Source organism: Sceloporus undulatus, chromosome 8 (assembly GCF_019175285.1).
Source record: "Sceloporus undulatus isolate JIND9_A2432 ecotype Alabama chromosome 8, SceUnd_v1.1, whole genome shotgun sequence".
NCBI classification, from domain to species: domain Eukaryota; kingdom Metazoa; phylum Chordata; class Lepidosauria; order Squamata; family Phrynosomatidae; genus Sceloporus; species Sceloporus undulatus.
This window is the reverse complement of record NC_056529.1, coordinates 21,078,648-21,097,048: the sequence shown is the minus strand read 5'-3', so window position 1 is coordinate 21,097,048 and position 18,401 is coordinate 21,078,648. Positions and strand designations below refer to the sequence as shown.

Below are 18,401 nucleotides of genomic sequence, written 5' to 3'. Positions count from 1 at the left end.
CATCCGGGCGCGACAACGGCGACGGCTTCCTGAAGAGCAGGAGGAGACGGAGTGCGCATGCGCGGCTCCAGCGAGGGCTAAAAATGAGGGCGGGCTAAAGGGGGCGTGGTCACGTTGTGGGGGTGGAAGCTGATAGGTCGATGGAGAAGCCCTCTATAGCCAATGAGGGAGCTTGAGTTTAGGACGGCGCTGTAAGGATTGGGAAGCAAAAAAAGGCATTGAGTTGAGCGGCGCCGGGCGCGCATGCGCGTTCGGTAGCAGATGGCGAGAACCTGAAAAAATCCTTCTGCGCATGTGCGGAGTGCGTGCGGAGTGGGCGCGGAGCGCTTGGCTCATCCACACTGCGGGAATAACCCGGTTTGACACCGGTTTAAACAGCCGATGCTGTGGAATCAAGGGATTTGTGGTTTGTTGTGATAGAGAAGGCTGAATATCTCACCAAACTATAGATCCCAGGATTTATTTTGACATTATTGTTGCCCTAGGCTTATTTTAACCCATTTGTTTGTAATATTTTATTTACTTTTGCATTTTTAATCTGTGTTGACTTCCATTGTTTGTGCCTAAAATGCACCCCACTGACAGGCCTTTCACTTTATTCGCCTTCAATCGATTGTATGCATTAGACAGTGCTGTTTAAATAAAGCTTTATTATTATTATTATTAAGCTTTATTTAGTGGCTTCATTGTTCAAATAAGACACTGGGAGACCTGGGTTCGAATCCCAACTTAGCCATGAAAGCCAATGGGTGACTTTGGGCAAGAAGTCACACTCTCTCAGCCTCAGAGGAAGGCAATGGCAGACACAGGCCATAGAACTGCAATGGAGGAGCTACAAAGGCCTTTTAGGAGAGTGTCCTCTCTAGGAATAAGCTCTAGGTCTTTCAGTGCAACTTTGAGTTAAAGACAGTTGACCATAGAGTTGCCCTGGAGGAGGACCTAGAGATTCCTAGAGAGGACATATGAATCAAATCCTTTAATAACCAAAGCTGCAAATATGGAGGGATGAGTGAAAAGGGCCTGATTCTTAGCCCCTGTGACTCTATAGGGTTCCCTCTGATAGACCACATGCTGAACAACCACAGAATCATAGAGTTGGAAGGGATCTTAATGCTTAATATCATAGCATTGAAGGAGAGACCAAAGGGCCCTGATCCAGTCCAACCCCTTTATTCTGCCATGCAGGAACTCTCCATCAAAGCATCCCCAACAGATGGCCATCCAGCCTCTGTTTAAAGACATCCAAAGAAGGAGGCAGCATCTTCCATTGCCAAACAACTCTTACTGTCAGGAAGCTGCTCCTAATGCTGAGCTGGAATCTCTTTTGCTGTAGTTTGCATTCATTGCTCCATGTCCTATTCTCTGCAGCAGCAGAAAACAAGCTTGCTCCTTCCTCAATGAGACACCCCTTCAAATAGTTAAACAGGGATCTCATACTCCAGGCTAAACATACCCACATCACACTGTTGCCTCATGTTCAACTTGTGGTTTACTGGGACTCTTGGCCTGAACAGACAGGGCAAAATAAAGCATGGAGGCATGCTGTTTAAATGACACACGCATCTTAAGAGGCCAGAAGTGGCGCCAAAGTTGCACTCCAATCCTTAGGACTGGAGCATGGCTTTGGCACGGCTTCTGGCCTCTTAGGACGCACGCATTATTTAACCAGCATACCTAAAGTGATCCAAAGCAGCTTTATTTTGGCCTGTGTTTGGACCCTTAGATCCCCTTCATAGCCAGGTGTCTTCTGTCCTATAGCTATGCATTTCTTTTTTTTCGCCCTTAGTGATGCGGCAGCTAAAAAAGCCAATGCGATTCTAGGCTAGTGTCAAGATCAAGGGAAGTAATAGTGCCACTCTATTCTGCTTTGGTCAGGCCTCACCTGGAATATTATTGTTTCCAGTGTTGTTGTTATTTGTGGGTTTTTGGGGCTATGTGTCCGTGTTCTAGAAGAGTTTATTCCTGACGTTTCACCAGCATCTGTGGCCAGAAATGCTGATGAAATATCAGGAATAAACTCTTCTAGAACATGGCCACAGAGCCCCAAAAAACTATGGATGCCGGCCATGAAGGCTTGGACTTCACACTGTGTCCAGTTCTGGGGACTACAATTCAATAAGGATGATGTCCAAGGAAAGCAACCAAAATGATGAAGGATCTGGAAACTATGAAGCCCAATGAGGAGAGACTTAGGGAGCTGGGGATGTTTAGCCTGGAGAAGAGAAGCCTAAGAGGTGATATGATGATGGCCCTGTTTAAGTATTTGAAGGGTGTCCTATTGAGGATGGAGCCAGCACTCCTGCTCAAGAGACTGAAAACATTGCAACAAATGCATGCACCAAACTGATAAAACGTTCAGTGGTATATATTATGGAGACCTTTTTATTGAAGGGGGAAAAAAGGTTATTTATCTCTAAGCCTAGAGATCAACACATTGATTCAAATATTTGTAAAAGGACTTACTTTACATTAACTAACACAAGAGGGAGCTCAAATCCAACAATACAGTAAATGCAAAGTTGAACAGTCCAGATGCTCTTGCAATTATGTGCCTTTGAGTCAGCATGGCGCATAGCAGTTTGGTCATTAGGCTGTGTCTCTGGAGACCAGGGTTCAAATCCCGGCTTTGGCCGTGGAAATCCACTGGGCCAGTGGTTCCCAACCTGTGGGTCGGGACCCCTTTGAGGGTCGAATGACCCTTTCACAGGGGTCGCCTAAGACCATTGGAAAACACATATTTGCATGTAGCAATGAAAATAATTGTATGGTTGGGGGTCACTACAACATGAGGAACTGTATTAAAGGGTCCTGGCATTAGGAAGGTTGAGAACCACTGCACTGGGCAATTGTGGGCAAGAAGTCACACTCTCTCAGCCTCAGAGGTGGAACACACTCCTTCCTTAGAGGTCTTCAAACAGAGGCTGGATGGCCATCTGTCAATGGGGATGCTTTGATTGAGATTTCCTGCATGGCAGAATAAAGGGGTTGGACTGGATCAGGGCCCTTCTTGGGGTCTCTTCCAACTCTACGATTCTATGATTCTATGAAACCCCCTTTGAACAAACCTTGCCAAGAAAACCTTGTCTAGGTTTGCCTTAGGGTCTCCATAAGTCAGAACAACAACAAGAGGCAGCCTTTGAGGCATTTTAGGCACTAATAGGAATGTTGTAATCCATCCAGTATTAGTACTTTATAGTTCGTATCTGTATTAGTATTGCATTTTTAATGATGTAATCCCGCTTTGATCCATGGGAGAAGCAGGAAACACAAATAAAAATTATTATTAAAATCATTATTATAATTATTATTACTATTATCTCTGGCTTCTGGTGACCCTCTTCTAGAGTTTTTTTTTGGTACAACTGTTTTTTATGTACAATTTTTAAATATACAATTGTGTGTTTCTCCTTACTATTTACAATCCCTACAACAGGACAAGGAAAAGACTGATAGGTTTTCTACTTTTCATGGATTATTACTAAGTCCTTCTTCTTCTTCTTTTCCCCTTCTATCTTGTGTATTATATTTTCTACTTCCATTGGTAACCCTGGAGTTGTGCGGTTGTTTCTCGTTCATTTCTTTCACTTCTGTTTTCTGTTGTTTCTTCAAACCGCCTCCAGAAGGCTCAAAACATTATTATTATTATTATTATTATTATTAGAGTAGAATAAAATAAAACAAGCCTGCCAATGGTGTACATTCTATAAAAACAATTTAACACAATACACATCAATACATATTAATGTATATGATGTAAAGGGTCCGTGTTGGAATTGATTATGAGCAGCAAAAGGGTAAACCCAACAATGTCCTTTATTATGAAATAATAAAATACAGCAAGTCACAAATAAAAAAGCAATAAAACCAGGCAAAGTTCATTTATAACACGGCGACACGTTCCCAAAATATTCGCTTTTGAATTACGGCCGCTTGGTTACTCCTCTTTAAACGCACTCCTCTTGGTTTTTGGCCAAGCATATTGTTGAGTTTACCATTTTGCTGTTCATAATGAATTCCAACACGGATCCTTTACATCATAAAGTTTATCATTGGCAACTTTAGCCGCACAATTGAGGGTCCTGAGACGAATTCAAAGAGGGGTCACACTCTAACACCGAAAACTAGATTTTGTGCAACAGAGATGACCAACCTCTTGGAAAAATTTGGGGTATAGGAAGGAGGGCTCTAAGGCACCCCAGAGACTAATGGGATGCCTTAGAGCAGTGATGGTGAACCTTTTGCAGACCGAGTGCCCAAACTGCAACCCAAATTGCAAAGTGCCATGTCTCTCTGGCTTTCTAGTAATGAACTCTGGCAAACTCTATGCTGGGGCGACAGCCTGTGCGCCCACAGAGAAGGCTCTGAGTGCCACCTCTGGCAGGCATGCCATAGGTTCGCCACCACTGCCTTCAAGGGATCACAACCATAAGACTGGGAGGGGACCCCAAAAGAGACTCCTTCGAGGGGCACCCCAAAATCAGGAAGGCAAGGCTAAAAATAATGTACCCCTCAAAAAAAAAGTGGTGGGTCCACCTGTCATTTTGCGCTTGATGAGAAGCACATACTTAACATTACTATCAGCACTAGCTGACAGCTGTCAATATAGCTCCAGGCTAGTTAGAGTGTGTTAAAACTGAGATTCAGAGCAAAGGCATTGCTTTGATTCACTCTTCTTCTTCTCCTTTCCTCCCCTGATTCAGCTTCCCTGTGCCATAAACAACCCTGGTTATAACTGATGCTATTTCATCTCCCCCCATCCCACCCCTGGTAGGCGGCAAAGAGGGGCTTCTCCTCTCATTGGTGAACCTGCCATTATGGAGCTGCATCAGACGGAGAGAAGTCCGCTTTATTTTGGCAGTGAGCAAAAAGAGCAGCAAGGAGACGGATGCTGCAAGAGAGAGGCAAGGGCAAGAGATCCATTCCACCAAAGCAGGACCGAGAAGAGAACTACTGGCAATGGGGATCCTCTGCATTCCTGTAGGTCCTTTTGCTCTGGAGATGCTACCCAGAGACCCTGGGATCTGAGGATGATACAGAACAGAACCAGGAAAGGTAAGTCCTGCAGGAAAAAGTTAGTTGGCTGTTTTAAAAAGCATATTAATAGGTTTGGCAGTTTGGGGAAAGAGGAGTGATGCCCTCCTTGATGATGGCTGATGGTTATTTTTCGGCTTCAGAGGTTAAATCTAATGGATTTGGATCTCAGCGTATAAAGGTTTCAGGGAGAAGGAATGGACTGGCTCAGCTGTGGATTTGCTTCACCTGTCCTATGCTAATAATAATATAATAATGATAATAAGTAATTTTATTTACATCCTGCTTCTCCGGTTGGATCGAGGCAGCTTCCAATAAGAATAAAACACAATGCAAAATACACTAAAATATCAAATAAATCCATTATCCCTCCTTCCAACACACACTTAAAATTCCCAATTAATAATCATAAGGATAAATCATATCTTAAGAAACACAAACCTTTCTGTTCAATGTGGAAAACTCATTTGGAGTTTGATTGGCAGGATAGTTTGGTATAGTGGTTTGAGTGTCGGACTGCGACTCTGGAGATCGGAGTTTGATTCCCTGCTTGAGCATAAAAACCTACTGGGTGACATTGGGCAAGTCACACTCTCTCAGCCTCAGAGGATAGCAATGGCACACCTCCTCCAAAGAAACTTGCCAAGAAAACCCAGTGATAGGGTCAAAAAGGACTTGGAGGCGCACAACAACAACAAACAGGCTTCCAATTCCTCTCTTGAAGTCCTCTTTGGAGCGGGCTTTTGGCAGAGCACCATTCACAAGTGAACCTGAAAGTTACATTTGGAGTTGTTTTTTTCATCTGTGGAGGTAGCTGTCTCCCCTCCAACACTTTGAAAGGAGGAATGCCTTCTTCCAAAAGAGATCTTGGACACATTGCATTCCAAGCTTGAGGCTTTTTTGTTTGTTTGCTGCTTCGTTGACAATTCGCCATTTGAGCCGACATTTCTTGACCAGACTCATCCCCATCTGCAAAGCAGGAAAGGAGAAGGGGGGGGATACCTCCATATTTAACCATAGCCCTGAGTTTGCAAGGACTTTTGGAGGTCTCTCATTCATAGGGTTAAAGCCAACTGGAAGGTTATTAGCAGCAACAAACCTGGCAACGATTGGGGCAAGTCAGGCCAAAGTTGGGTTGAATGAGGTTGGGATATTTTCTGCCCAGTTCTACCTCTCCTTTGCTCCAATGCTCACCTACCATTTTTAACTCCTGGAAGAAATTGAGATGTTTGTCTCCATGGGGAAAGTAATGGACACCTGTGGCTTCTTGGCTGTAGCACATCACCTCCAAATATGCATGTACAAAAAAAAGAAACAGTCCCTTACTTGAAGAATAGTTTCCATCTGCATTGCATTGCAGAAAGGGGTAAAAAAAAATGACACAAAGATGGGATGAGTATGGGAGGTATGAAGGCCAGATGCTGGAAGAAATGAAGATGAATGCCCCAAGGGAAAACAACAATCTAGACATGGTTATGTCTCTGGAAGCCAGATAGAGCTGTTTGACTTGGTGTAGCCCTGAAGATAAGCAGAATTGCACTTTATCCATTTGCAGCCATTGTGTGTCTCCCCTCCTCTCCCACAGTGTGTTCAGGGTTGTGCAAGGCATCACAAAAGGAGAGAGCAGCATCTCCATTCAAATGCCTTCTCCATCCATTCCCTACACAGTCTGAGAAGTGTCTTTTCTGATAAAGCGGCACAGCAGGGAAGGACAGGCTGCAAGAGGAAGGCAGAGAAAGCAGCAAAATGCCACAAAGCCTGGCTGAAAGCTTCTGAACCCATCAGTTATCTGGATTTTAGAAGTGCTTTATACATTCGTTATTAGGTTTAAAAGGCACAACCACACTGCAAAAGTGCAGTCAAGGAGCAATAGGTATGGACCCTTTGGGCTGCAAGATCTTTTTTCTTTCCCTTATGTAGAAGATTCTGGATCGATACAGATGGAGGAATCCATCTCCCCTAACCACTAGGAAGCACTTTAAAAACTGCCCCCCTCCCAGCCTTATTGTGTACCTTCAGGCCATTGCTGACTTGGGGTTTTCTTGGCAGGTTTCTTGAGAAGAGGGTTGCCCTAGCCATCCCCCGAGGCTGAGAGAGTGTGACTTGTTTCCATGGCTGAGCAGGAATTCACACCCTGGTCTCCAAGAGTCATGGTCCAATGTGCAAACTCCTACATCAGAGACTGACATCTTACTTTGTGCTTCTGCTTTTTGTCAACGCTGAAGTTTGTATATTAAGGCAGACATGGCGAAAGTTGCGTGCCTGTAAGACTGCTTCAGAGATGCAGAGCCAATTCAAAATTTGAAAACAGTTTTTGGCCACAAATGGTCCCAAACCCCCATGAAATGGCAGTTCACCTCCTGCACATCCCTCCATGGCCCAGTGTAGTTGCACCCTTAGTAAGTAGAAAAGTGGATCTACTATGGAGTTCCTTTAAAGACACTCTACAGAATGAAGGCTATGGGAAGATTTGCTGTTGCTGTTGTTGTTGTGTGCCTTCTAGTTATTTCCGACTTATAGCAATCTATCATTGGGTTTTCTTGGCAAGATTTCTTCAGAGGAAGTTTGCCATTGCCGTCCCTGAGGCTGAGAGAGTGTGACTTGGGTTTCATGGCAAACTTGGTAATCGAACCCTGGTCTTTGGACTCATAGTCCAATGCTTGAACCACTACGGTACACTCGTTTCTTTGGAGCCACTGGCTTCCTATGGGAAGGTGCTAACTTTAAATGAGGGATATGGTTTACTACCTTGGACAGCTCTTTAGATCCACTGCCACCAACCTCCACTCGATTCGGGTATCTTTCCATCTCTCAACATCTGGTCTGTACACATTCCAGGTTGATGGCCATCACCAATAGGCTCAAACTGGAGAGAAAAGAACCTGCTCTGTGAAAAGAGATCCTTCATCTCCCTCAGCTCATCATACCCTCCTTCCTTGCTGTATATCTGGACATGGAAAACAGTAGCAGCAGCAGCAAGTTGGACAACCCCACCAACGTATCCCTGGCGCATGCCGATGCTGCGTTAGGCCTACTGGAATACAAGGCCATCTCTGTCCTCCTGGTGTTGGGGATTTGTGGGGTCGGCATTGTCGGCAACGTCATGGTGGTGTTGGTGGTCCTTACCACCCGTGACATGAGGACTCCGACCAACTGCTACTTGGTCAGCCTGGCCATGGCAGATCTGATGGTGTTGGTGGCTGCCGGTCTGCCCAACGTTTCTGACAGCCTGACGGGAACATGGATTTATGGGTTGGCAGGTTGCCTTGGCATCACCTACTTCCAGTATCTGGGTATCAATGCGTCATCCTGTTCCATTACGGCCTTCACCGTGGAAAGGTAAGGACAGGTGCATAGGAGTAGTAACTCCTTTCAGTTCCTTGGTAGACACCCACTGCCTAAACATATTGGCTCCCTTCCCTAATTCCTGATCATTTCCCATCCCTTCTTCTCATGCATTCTCTCTTCCCCTTACCTGTTTCCAAGATACTAAGAATCATAGAGTTGGAAGAAACCCCAAGGGCCATCCAATTCAACCCCATTTTGCAGGAAGACACAAGCAAAGGACTCCCAAGAACAGATGGTCACCTAGCCTTTGTTTAAAACCCTCTAAAGAAGGAGAATCCACCACCTTCCAAGGCAGTGTCTTCCACTGTCAAACAGCTCTTACTATCAGGACGTTCTTCCTAACGTTGAGGTGCAATCTCTTTTCCTGCAGGTACATTGCTATCTGCCACCCAATAAAAGCCCAGACGATGTGCACCGTGTCGCGAGCCAAGCGCATCATCACCTTCGTCTGGGTGGTCACCTCGGTGTATTGCCTGCTCTGGTTCTTCCTGGTGGACATTGCCGTCAACAAAAGTCAGCAACTGGAGTGCGGCTACAAGGTCTCCCGCAACCTCTACCTGCCCATCTACCTCCTGGACTTTGCCCTCTTCTTCGTCACCCCATTGTTCCTCGCTACCATCCTCTATGGGCTTATTGGGAGGGTCCTCTTCCACAGCCCCATCTTGCAGCCACCCACTGCCCATACTGGCACAGTAAGGAATGGCACAGATGCCGACCAGAACAAGAGCAGCAGCCCAAGGAGCAGAGTGCATGTCTCCTCCAGGAAGCAGGTAAGATGTCTTTTGAAGAACTCAGCTCCCTTTCCATTGCTGAGATACCAACTCCCAGCTGGCAGAAAATCCAGAATTATAGGAAATCATATTTTACTGTAGGTCGCTGTTGGGCGTACAGTTGGCCTTCTGTATCCACGAATTCTGTATCCATCAATTCAATATATGCCCTTTCTTACTTGAGCTGAGATTGGAGGGGTGCCATATTTGCAATAATGTGCGATTTCTCCAGCAAAGCTGAGCCTTTTTTAAAAAAAAGAATTACACATTGGATGTGCCACCTGCCCTTTTCATTTGCCAATTTTGGGGTCTGCCAATAAATTGGCTTTGCATTGCATTGGGTTGAATTATCATTAGGGACAAATGTGATCTTAGAAACCAGAAGGATTCTAGAGGTTTCTTCAGCATGATGGAGCGCTTCAGTCTAGACAATCTTCCTTTAATATTTTGGAAAGATTTCTGGAGGGGGAAAAATGAGAACCGAAACAAATCCCCAAACTTGAAAAAAGGTGACAGTGGGTGGATCTGAGAAGTTTTTTGGACTACAGCACTCATAATCCTCAATCCGCACGACCTGCAGCTAAACTGAAGTGGGGATTTGGGGGGCTGTAGTCCTAAAAGGGAACCTTTGTATTAATCTCAAAGTGTAGCTGCCTGATAGAGAGGGAAAGATCTCTCACCAGTGATGAACAAAAATGTTTTCCCTGTTTGCACCTGCTTTCATGGTGCTCCAAAACCCGAATCCTGTGGCTGCACAATGCCCAAAACTGTATGTGTTCCAGATCAGATTGCAGTGGTAAAAGGCAAGGCAAACAACACCACACAACTACTCCAAGGCACCAGATGTGCAACCCAATGCACGGTCCAATCCATACACGCTCCCATCCCTGGCATACATCAATCCAGTTTAGATCCCTAACAGAACAGACCCATGGCAATGAATAAGGCTGAGGGGGCTCCTCTCTCCTGGCTTGGTGTTTGATACTTTAGTGCAGGGCTGTGTGGCCCTCCAGAATTTTGGGGGACTGCAACCCTCAGCAGTCATAGCAAGCACAACCAATAGATAGGAAAGCCCTGAAGGAGAGTCTAACATTTGAAAGGTTGCATGAGTCCACTTTAAGCCCTAAACCAGATCTTGGAAAATGTAACTTGTTTGGACTGCAAGTCCCAGAATCCCCTCCTCTTTTGTCAGCATCACCTGTTTGACCCATTCTCTTTTAAAGGTGCTACTTCCTCTTCTTCTTCCTCTTCCTATTCTCCCTGTCTCTAACCCATTCCTCCTCCTCCTCCTCCTCTTCTTCGCCTTCTCCTCCTCCTTTTTCCTCCTCCTCCTTGTTCTTCTCCTCCTCTTCCTTCTTCTTCCTTGTTCTCCTCCTTCTCCGTGTCCTCCTCCTTGTCCACCTTCTCCTCCTTTGTGTCCTCCTCATCTTCCTTGTCTTCCTTCTCCTCCTTCTCCTTCTCTGTGTCTTCCTCCTCTTCTACCACTTCAACCACCACCAATTCCTCTCTGTCTCTGTCCCTTCAGGTCACTAAGATGCTGGCTGTGGTGGTGGTCCTCTTTGCCCTCCTCTGGATGCCCTACCGGACGCTGGTGCTGGTGAATTCCTTCATGGAGCGCCCCTACCTGGACCGCTGGTTCATCCTCTTCTGCAGGATCTGCGTCTACGCCAACAGCGCCATCAACCCCATCATCTACAACGCCATGTCCCAGAAGTTCCGCCTGGCCTTCAAGAAGCTTTGCAAGTGCGGGAAGGAGGAGCAGCAGAGGCAGCTGCGGCCACCCAGCTTCTACATCGCCACTGGCAGCCGCAGCATGAGCAAGGAAGCCAACGTCCACCATGAGGAGCACATCAAGGCTAGGGCACCAGAGGTGCCAGCAGAAACAAAGGAGGACTCAGATGCTTGGGGCCAGCAGCATTTGGCATCCAGGAAGAGTGAGAAAGAGAAGGGACCTTATTTCAGTGTCCTCTGAATGCTCTGAAGATCCTGCCACCTTCTCCCTTGGGTTCTCCACTCCATTGAGAACATATTTCATCTCTCCTAGGATAAGGAGATGAGGCCCAGTGTGATGTAGTGGTCTGAGCATTGGACTATGATTCTGGAGACCATGGTTTGATTCCCTGCTCAGCCATGGAAACTCACTGGATAACCTTGGGCAAGTCACAATTTCAGCCTCAGAGGAAGGCAAAAGCAAATCCGCCATAACAAATCTGGCCAAGAAAATCCAACGACAAGCTCGCTTTGGAGTCGTCTCGAAGTAGGAATTGACTTAAAGCCACACCACAAGAAGAACAAAGAGATAGCATTTCCGTAACTTAATGCAAGCTTTGCTCATGACCCACTTCGACTGGAATGATATCTTTGGCCTGGAACATAGGAAGCTGCACCAAATCAAAACTTTGCTAATGTTCTACCATAGTATTATTGACTAGGAAACCATGACTCTTGAGATCTCAAGCCAATCTGACCTGGGATAAAAAGAATAGTCAATAATATTGGGGAAAATGGTTAAAAAATGTGTTTTGCAGACATTAGGAAACCCTGGTGAGGAGAGTCCTGGAGCAGTGAGACTCTTCAGAGTTCAGGACCTATTCTGTGCAAAATACACAGACCTTCCATTTGTAGGAGCAGTCTAGCTCTGACTATAAATGGATAGGGACAGCTATGAATCTCTTACTCCATTGGAAAGATTTATTTGACTGGCTGCTGTTAAAAGGGGAATTGGGTACAGATGTGCAATGGCCTCTCCCGATTTGGCCAAGACAGTTCCTATTAAACCTCTGCCGTCCCACTTTTTCAACTGTTTTAAACCTGTCCCAGGTTTCCTCTTCTGCCCCACTTCCTTCCATTGTCCTCAGCTTACTTCAGTTGCTGCAAACTGAGCCCAAAGTGCAAAAGTAGTCTGTACTCCATAAACAGTTCTGGGGAGAGAAGATGGAACCTTGCCTTTCCCAAATGGATCACGCAAAAGCAAACTGCCGCAGCCTTTCCTGGCTTATCTGTTATTGATCTTCCTTAATAATGTTTGCCATCTTCACCACATTTTGATGTTGGCTAGCCATCGTTTTTCACCTCTGAAATGTTGGAAAGCATGCACATGTACAAAGCGCTTTTCATTTCACCGCTGTGTGAAAGACTGCTCTCTTATTGCAGAAAGAAAGATACTCAAGATGATGTAAAACCCCAAAACACAAGCAACTAAAAACAACAGAACGTCTTTTTGTCAAGGCATGAAGAACTTCAAACTCAAATATGGCTAGTATTTTTGGCACCACTCCTGTTTGCCTTTCATGAATGGTGCATCTACAGTGCAGAAATAATGTGGTTTGGCACCACTTTAAGTGCGGAAGTGCCATCCTATGGAATCCTGGGATTTGCAAGGTTTTACGAGGTCTTTAGCCTTCTCTGCCAAGGAGTGCTAGTGCCTCACCAAACTACAAATCCCAGGGTTTTGTAGGACGGAGCCGTGGCAGTTAAAGTGGTGTCAAACTGCATTATTTCTACACTGGAGATGCATCCTAAGATGCAGCTCCCAAGAGATTGTCTGAAATGAAATCTGGCCCTTAGGCTGAAAAAGGTTGTTATAAAATGTCTTAGATAAAGTTGCAAAGTGAGGATGCTTGTCATATTTGCAGATCCCATAAATCCTAAAGGGATGACAAACACTCCTGAAGACTGAGTTAGTTTGCAAACTAGTCTTGACAGGCTGCAACGTTTGGATGGAAATTCTTAAGATGAAACTCCACAAAGAGAAATGTAAAGATTAATGTAAATCTATGAGTTGCTGGATTGTTGATGTGCTTTGACTGCATTTTTAAAAGCATATGTATTTAAGACGTCTGTTTTATTGTCGCAGGGGGTTTGATTCCGATATCTACTCTGGTATTGTTGATATCTTGCAAGTCATCTTGAGACGGTTTGATTCCCCTAAACAAAAATCATGCTAAAATATTTGAAATAAATGGATAAAAAGTATTAAAGTAAAACATTTGAAGTATTTGAGCACAAAATGTCAAAGGCTCAAGAATAGGAAGGTGGAAGGAGATAGAATAGCAATGGATCTTGGTGTTTTAGTGGATCACTGGTTGAACGTGAGCCATCTGTATAATGCAATGACTAAGAAACCAAATGCAACCATAATTTCATTAACGGAAGCATAGGGTCATGGGAACTGGGACTGCATCTGTACTGCAGAAATAATCCAGGTTGACACCATTATCACTTCTATAGAATTCTGGGATTTGTAGTTTTGCAAGATAGCCTTCACAGCCAGAGATTTCTCAAGTCCCACCTTTTGCAAACCCATCTCCAAGAGAGATTCAGATCCTTGGGTGCCTCCTAAAGAACCATGTACCAAACCATAGATTGGACCCACCACCCCAATAACATGGAAATTACCAGCTGCCTCTAAATATAGTGTAATGTTAGCAGTTACCAATGTGAAGTCAAAGGCTTTCATGGCCGGCATCCATGGATTTTTGTGGGTTTTGATCTTCTCTGCAAATGCCAGCCACAGATGCTGGTGAAACGTCAGGAATAAACTCTTCTAGAACGTGGCCACGTAGCCTCAAAACCCCACCAAAATTTATCAGTTACCATTAAGGACCAATGATGCATTTTACAGATAACACTTTGACTATTCATGACCAAGTAAATGTGTATATATCCCTTCTTCCAAGGAGCTGAAGTCATAATGTGGAAACATCTCTATCCATGTAGGCGGTTCCATCACCCATTTCATTTCCAGAGACAATCTGGGAGTGCAAAACATGAGAATGAATTCATGCAACTATGCCAGAAGGGGAGTAAAGACTTATACCTGCAGACATTTCTATCCATATATATAGAAATCCATATATATATATATATATATATATATATAATCCATATCTAATCTTTAGGATTCAGAGATTACAAGATTAACACATTCCCCGACACTAAAACATGCCCAGCCATTTCAAACAATACGAACGCTTAACTCCGCAGAAAATCAAAACAGCATTAAGTATGCTGGCTCAAAAGCAAATTCCATCAGAAGCAACTGGCGATGATGAGCAATGTATTCCTCCCAGGCATAATTCAGCAGGAAAAGTTCAAAGACAAATCCACTCATTTCTATTTCCGTTCTGCAAGGCCAGAGTGAAAAAGCTGGTTTCTCCAGTGGAACATTAGGCCTTCCTTCCTGAGCCCATCGAAAGGGGCTTTTAATTGAAAATGTATAACGCTCTTTAATCTTGCTTACTGCAGCCTCAAATGATTTGTGCGCACGCTAAACACACAAAGTTAAGCCCCCCTTTCTCCGTTTGTGGCATAAATGAATACTCTCTCTCTCTCTCTCTCTCTCTCTCTCTCTCTCTCTATATATATATATATATATATATATATATAATTTTGATATATTCTTTATCATTCCATGGGAAGTTGCAATGAATTAAATGTCATGTTTCTGTATTGACAGAATGTTTTGTTGGACTTCAGAGTTTTTAGCAACAATCATTGATCTCAATTGCCACATTTGCACAACAGAAATTATGCAGTTGTATACCATTTCAACCGCCGCAGCTCACTGCTATGCAATTCTGGGATTTGTAGCGATTTTGTGAGCTAATTAGCCATTTCTTGTCAGAGAGCTCTGGTGCCTCAATAAACTACAAATCCCAGGATTCCGAAGCATGCCGCCATGGCAGTTAAAGCCGTGTCAAACGGCTTTAACTCCCCAGTGTGGGAGCAGCCTTGGTGCATCACAAATGCTCAGTGTCCATCGCAAGTGCCCAGTGCACATCACAAATGCTTGATGTGCATCAAAAATGCCCAATTACAAGTGTCCAATGAATATCAGAGTTGCCCAATGCACACTGGAGCACTCTTGCCAGTGCCCTGATTTGCCACTTTGCGATTCACTAACGGTTTTGTAGTGCCTTTGCAATGTAGCTAAAGGTCCACAGAGTCACACAACATAAACTACAATGGAGAATCTCCGCAGTTCGGGTTAAAACGCAACCAAAATGGAAGAAAACTTTAAAAGCTTGTCAGAAAAACAGAAAAAGGCACTTGCGCACAGACACTCCTGTCAAAAGGCCCTTGCTAAACCAATGTGCAGCGATGAATGGGCAGATGTACCCATTCATTCCTGTTCGTTTCTGTGCACCTTCATTTCATAATAGATGACCACTAAAGTGCATCAGACCCATGAAGCCCAATTGTGCATTTGTTCCAAAATGAATGCAAGTCCCAGGCACAACGCTATATTTTTCTTCCTGATTTGACCCCCAATATTCATCACCTTTCTTCCTAACAACCATCGAGTGACACTTCGTTGTACCGGGTCTTGGTTCTGTACTGTACTCAGCGCACCAGTTTAAGTCGGAGTGACCTCAACCAGACTCCAGAGGATCCTCTGCTGTTGCTCAAAGGTGGCATATGGTCAGAAGGCCCCAAAGAAGAAGAGCATTGGGGCTTTTCATCCGCAGCCAGGAACACACAAAGGAAAATGAGTTGCCACGCTGGTTCGCAACCCCAATTACAGAGAGTGGCTGGCTCTGATGAAAACTGTAATTAGCCATCGCTGGCGATGGAGAGCGAGAGGCAAGCTCAGTCGGATGGAGAGGAGGCATCTGAGGCCGGGGTTGTTTTGCTGCAAAACTCATTTCCATCCAGAAAAGCTGTCATGTAGCAAAGAAAGAGGCCCTTCATTACCTGGGGAGGATCAATTGGCTCTGCGTACCACTGGATGTTTGTTGTTGTTGTTGTGTGCCTTCATGTTCTTTCTGATGTATAGCAACCCGAAGGTGAACCTTGATGAAGTCACATTCTCTCAGCCTCAGGGGAAGGCAATGGCAAACCTCCTCTGGCCAAGAAAACTCCATGTTAGGTTCACCTTAAGTTGAAAATGACTTAAAGGCATGCGCCACCGTCACCAAGGCAAGCCTATTGGGTTTGCTTGGCAAGGTTTGTTCATACAAGGTTTGTCATTTCCTTCCCCAGAGGCTGAGAGAGTGTGACTTGCCCAACGTCACCCAATGGCTTTCCATGGCTGCGCTGTGAATCGAACCCTGGTCTCCAGGGTCATAACAACAACATTTATTTCTATTCCGCCTCTTCAATAAGATCGAGGCGGTTTGCATCAAGAAAAACATACAACACAATCAAATAAATCCCGTTAAATCTTTAAAATGCATCCACATAATTACAATCCAACAACATTGTAAAATAGTCCAACAATCACACCATTACGCCACGCTGGTGCTCTCCAAGATCCAAACTATCTTAAAATTCACAGCGATGGGGAAAAATCCAAATTCACAGGAAGGAGACTGAGGGGAAGAAGGTCCTTCCCAATTTTAGCACCCAACTTCAGCCCTATCTGGAACCCAGGGGTTAAGGATCCTTGCCTTCAAGGCTGCTGCTACAAGTTTGTGCCAAGCCCCTTGGGGTGACTTTGCAATGCCAATCTTCATCACTATTAAAGGCTTTTGTAATTGAATGTAGAGGCAGCTCAATTCCACTTTGCACAGGGAATGAGAAAAGGTCCCCAGGGACCCAGATGCCAGCTGTGAGACTGTCGCCTTGCCATCATCTGGCTCATCGCTTATCCCTTGGAGCATTTCGGGAGGAATCAGAAAATGAAAATCAACCCGGTAACAACTGGAATATCTCACTCCCCAGAGCAGAATAAAAAGTTGGCTCTGACGCCGGTTTGGGGTCTCAGTCTTTGCTCCCCACAATCCAGATGGAATAACAACTCTGGCTTGGAACATGGATTGATCACCACATACCCCACAGATTGATCGATTGATCAATCAGTCAATAGAATATGATTCTACTCCAGGTTTGCATAGCATAAAGCTCTGCATGTAGAGGTACGCATTACTTATACTATGCTCCCTTGTGCCGAATGCCAATATTGTACACTAGAACTAAGGTTGAATCTGCACTGCAGAATTAATGCAGTTTTGACACCGCTTCATCTGCCATGGCTCAATACTATAGAAATCTGGGGTTTGTAGTCTTGTCAGATATTCATCATTCTCTGTCAGAGAGTTCTGGTGCGATAACAAACAACAGTGGTCCCTCCGCTTTTGCTGGGATGCTCTGTCTGCTGTCTTGCTTGTTTCCTCGAGAGGATGCAAAAGGAAAGCAACCAAAAGGTCATCTTAGAGCCAACCCTTGGGGATGTCACTCAAAAACAGCCTGACTGGACACAGTGGGTGGCTTGACCACAGGAGAAATATCTGACCAGTCATCTGGAAGACAACGCATTGGGGGACATGGTGACTGTCTATTTCCAGACACACCAGTATACTGACAAGTTGCGTTCCACCAGGAGGAAAGTATGAGGAGTTTAGCAGGGCCTGGGGGGATAAGAAAAAGGACCTGGCAGTAGTCTTTTGGGAGACGCTGTCCAACTCTTACAGGGACTTCTTTTGACTCGCTCTGGTTCAGACGGTTGCCAAGTGCAAGCTTTCCCTTTGCAAAAGCTGGAAGGCACTTCTGGCATGCATCAGGAGCAGAGCAGTAGAAAATATGGTACAGAGGGGGACTGCATTTCCCAGAATCCCCCATCAGCCAGGCAGTGAGCTATAATACTATTAGCAATTGTATTCCAAAAGAGTAAATGTCTCTAAGCTCTGGCGGTTATGACTCCAAGTGAAAGTCTTGCAATTTCTGCAGAGATGTCCCAGTTTGTGGGAAACTACTGAGCAGTTCCAACGTCTTGCAGCCCTGGATCTGTCCAAACTTTCCCGCAGTCCTTTCTAAGCCCCCAAACGGTAATAAATTGCATTTCTTGGAAGCCTCTCAGGAGCAATGGATGAGTCACACTTTAAATCGGTTGCACCTTCTGCATAGTTTAGCATCAATGAAATCTTTCAGAAATGATATTTGGTCACTTCTAGCATGTCTAGCTGGGGATTCTGGGAACTGCATTCCAAAACAAAAAAACCCAACATCTGGAACCATATTGTTGAATTAGACTTAGAGAGATCCGGTGGGAGACGAGGGGCAAAAATATTATTATTATTATTATTATTATTATTATTATTATTATTGAGAATGGCTTATTGGTAGTTTGCACAATGGACTAAGACTCCAGAGACCAAGGTTCAGTTCCCCACTTGGCCATGAAAACCCATTTGGTGACACATTCTCAGCCCCAGAAAAACTTATGATAGGATGGCGACAAGTCAGAAATGACCTGAAGGCACACAACAACAACAACAACAACAACAACTCTGGCCAGACCCTAACTTTAGG

At 44.7% G+C, this 18,401-nt stretch overlaps 1 protein-coding gene across 2 annotated transcripts; it reads left to right on the top strand.

Moving 5' to 3' along the window:
• Window positions 1–307: 307 nt before the first annotated feature.
• Window positions 308–12,514, top strand: LOC121937498 (thyrotropin-releasing hormone receptor-like). Of its 2 annotated transcripts, none has more exons than XM_042480722.1 (5): window positions 308–406; window positions 4,772–5,052; window positions 7,870–8,370; window positions 8,750–9,149; window positions 10,675–12,514. In XM_042480722.1, exons 3-5 carry the CDS (start codon window positions 7,985–7,987, stop codon window positions 11,119–11,121), a joined length of 1,233 nt encoding a protein of 410 aa, XP_042336656.1. In that variant the 5' UTR covers window positions 308–406; window positions 4,772–5,052; window positions 7,870–7,984; the 3' UTR covers window positions 11,122–12,514. The 2 variants fall into 2 exon arrangements, with proteins under 2 accessions (XP_042336656.1, XP_042336655.1); XM_042480721.1 differs by having other exon boundaries at window positions 319–406; window positions 4,701–5,052.
• Window positions 12,515–18,401: the final 5,887 nt, after the last annotated feature.

Coding starts and splice junctions, on each gene's coding strand:
- LOC121937498 (XM_042480722.1), top strand. CDS start 7,985: ATGGAAAACAGTAGCAGCAGCAGCAAGTTGGACAACCCCACCAACGTA. Junction 8,371..8,749: donor ACGGCCTTCACCGTGGAAAG/GTAAGGACAGGT, acceptor CTTTTCCTGCAG/GTACATTGCTATCTGCCACC. Junction 9,150..10,674: donor ATGTCTCCTCCAGGAAGCAG/GTAAGATGTCTT, acceptor CTGTCCCTTCAG/GTCACTAAGATGCTGGCTGT.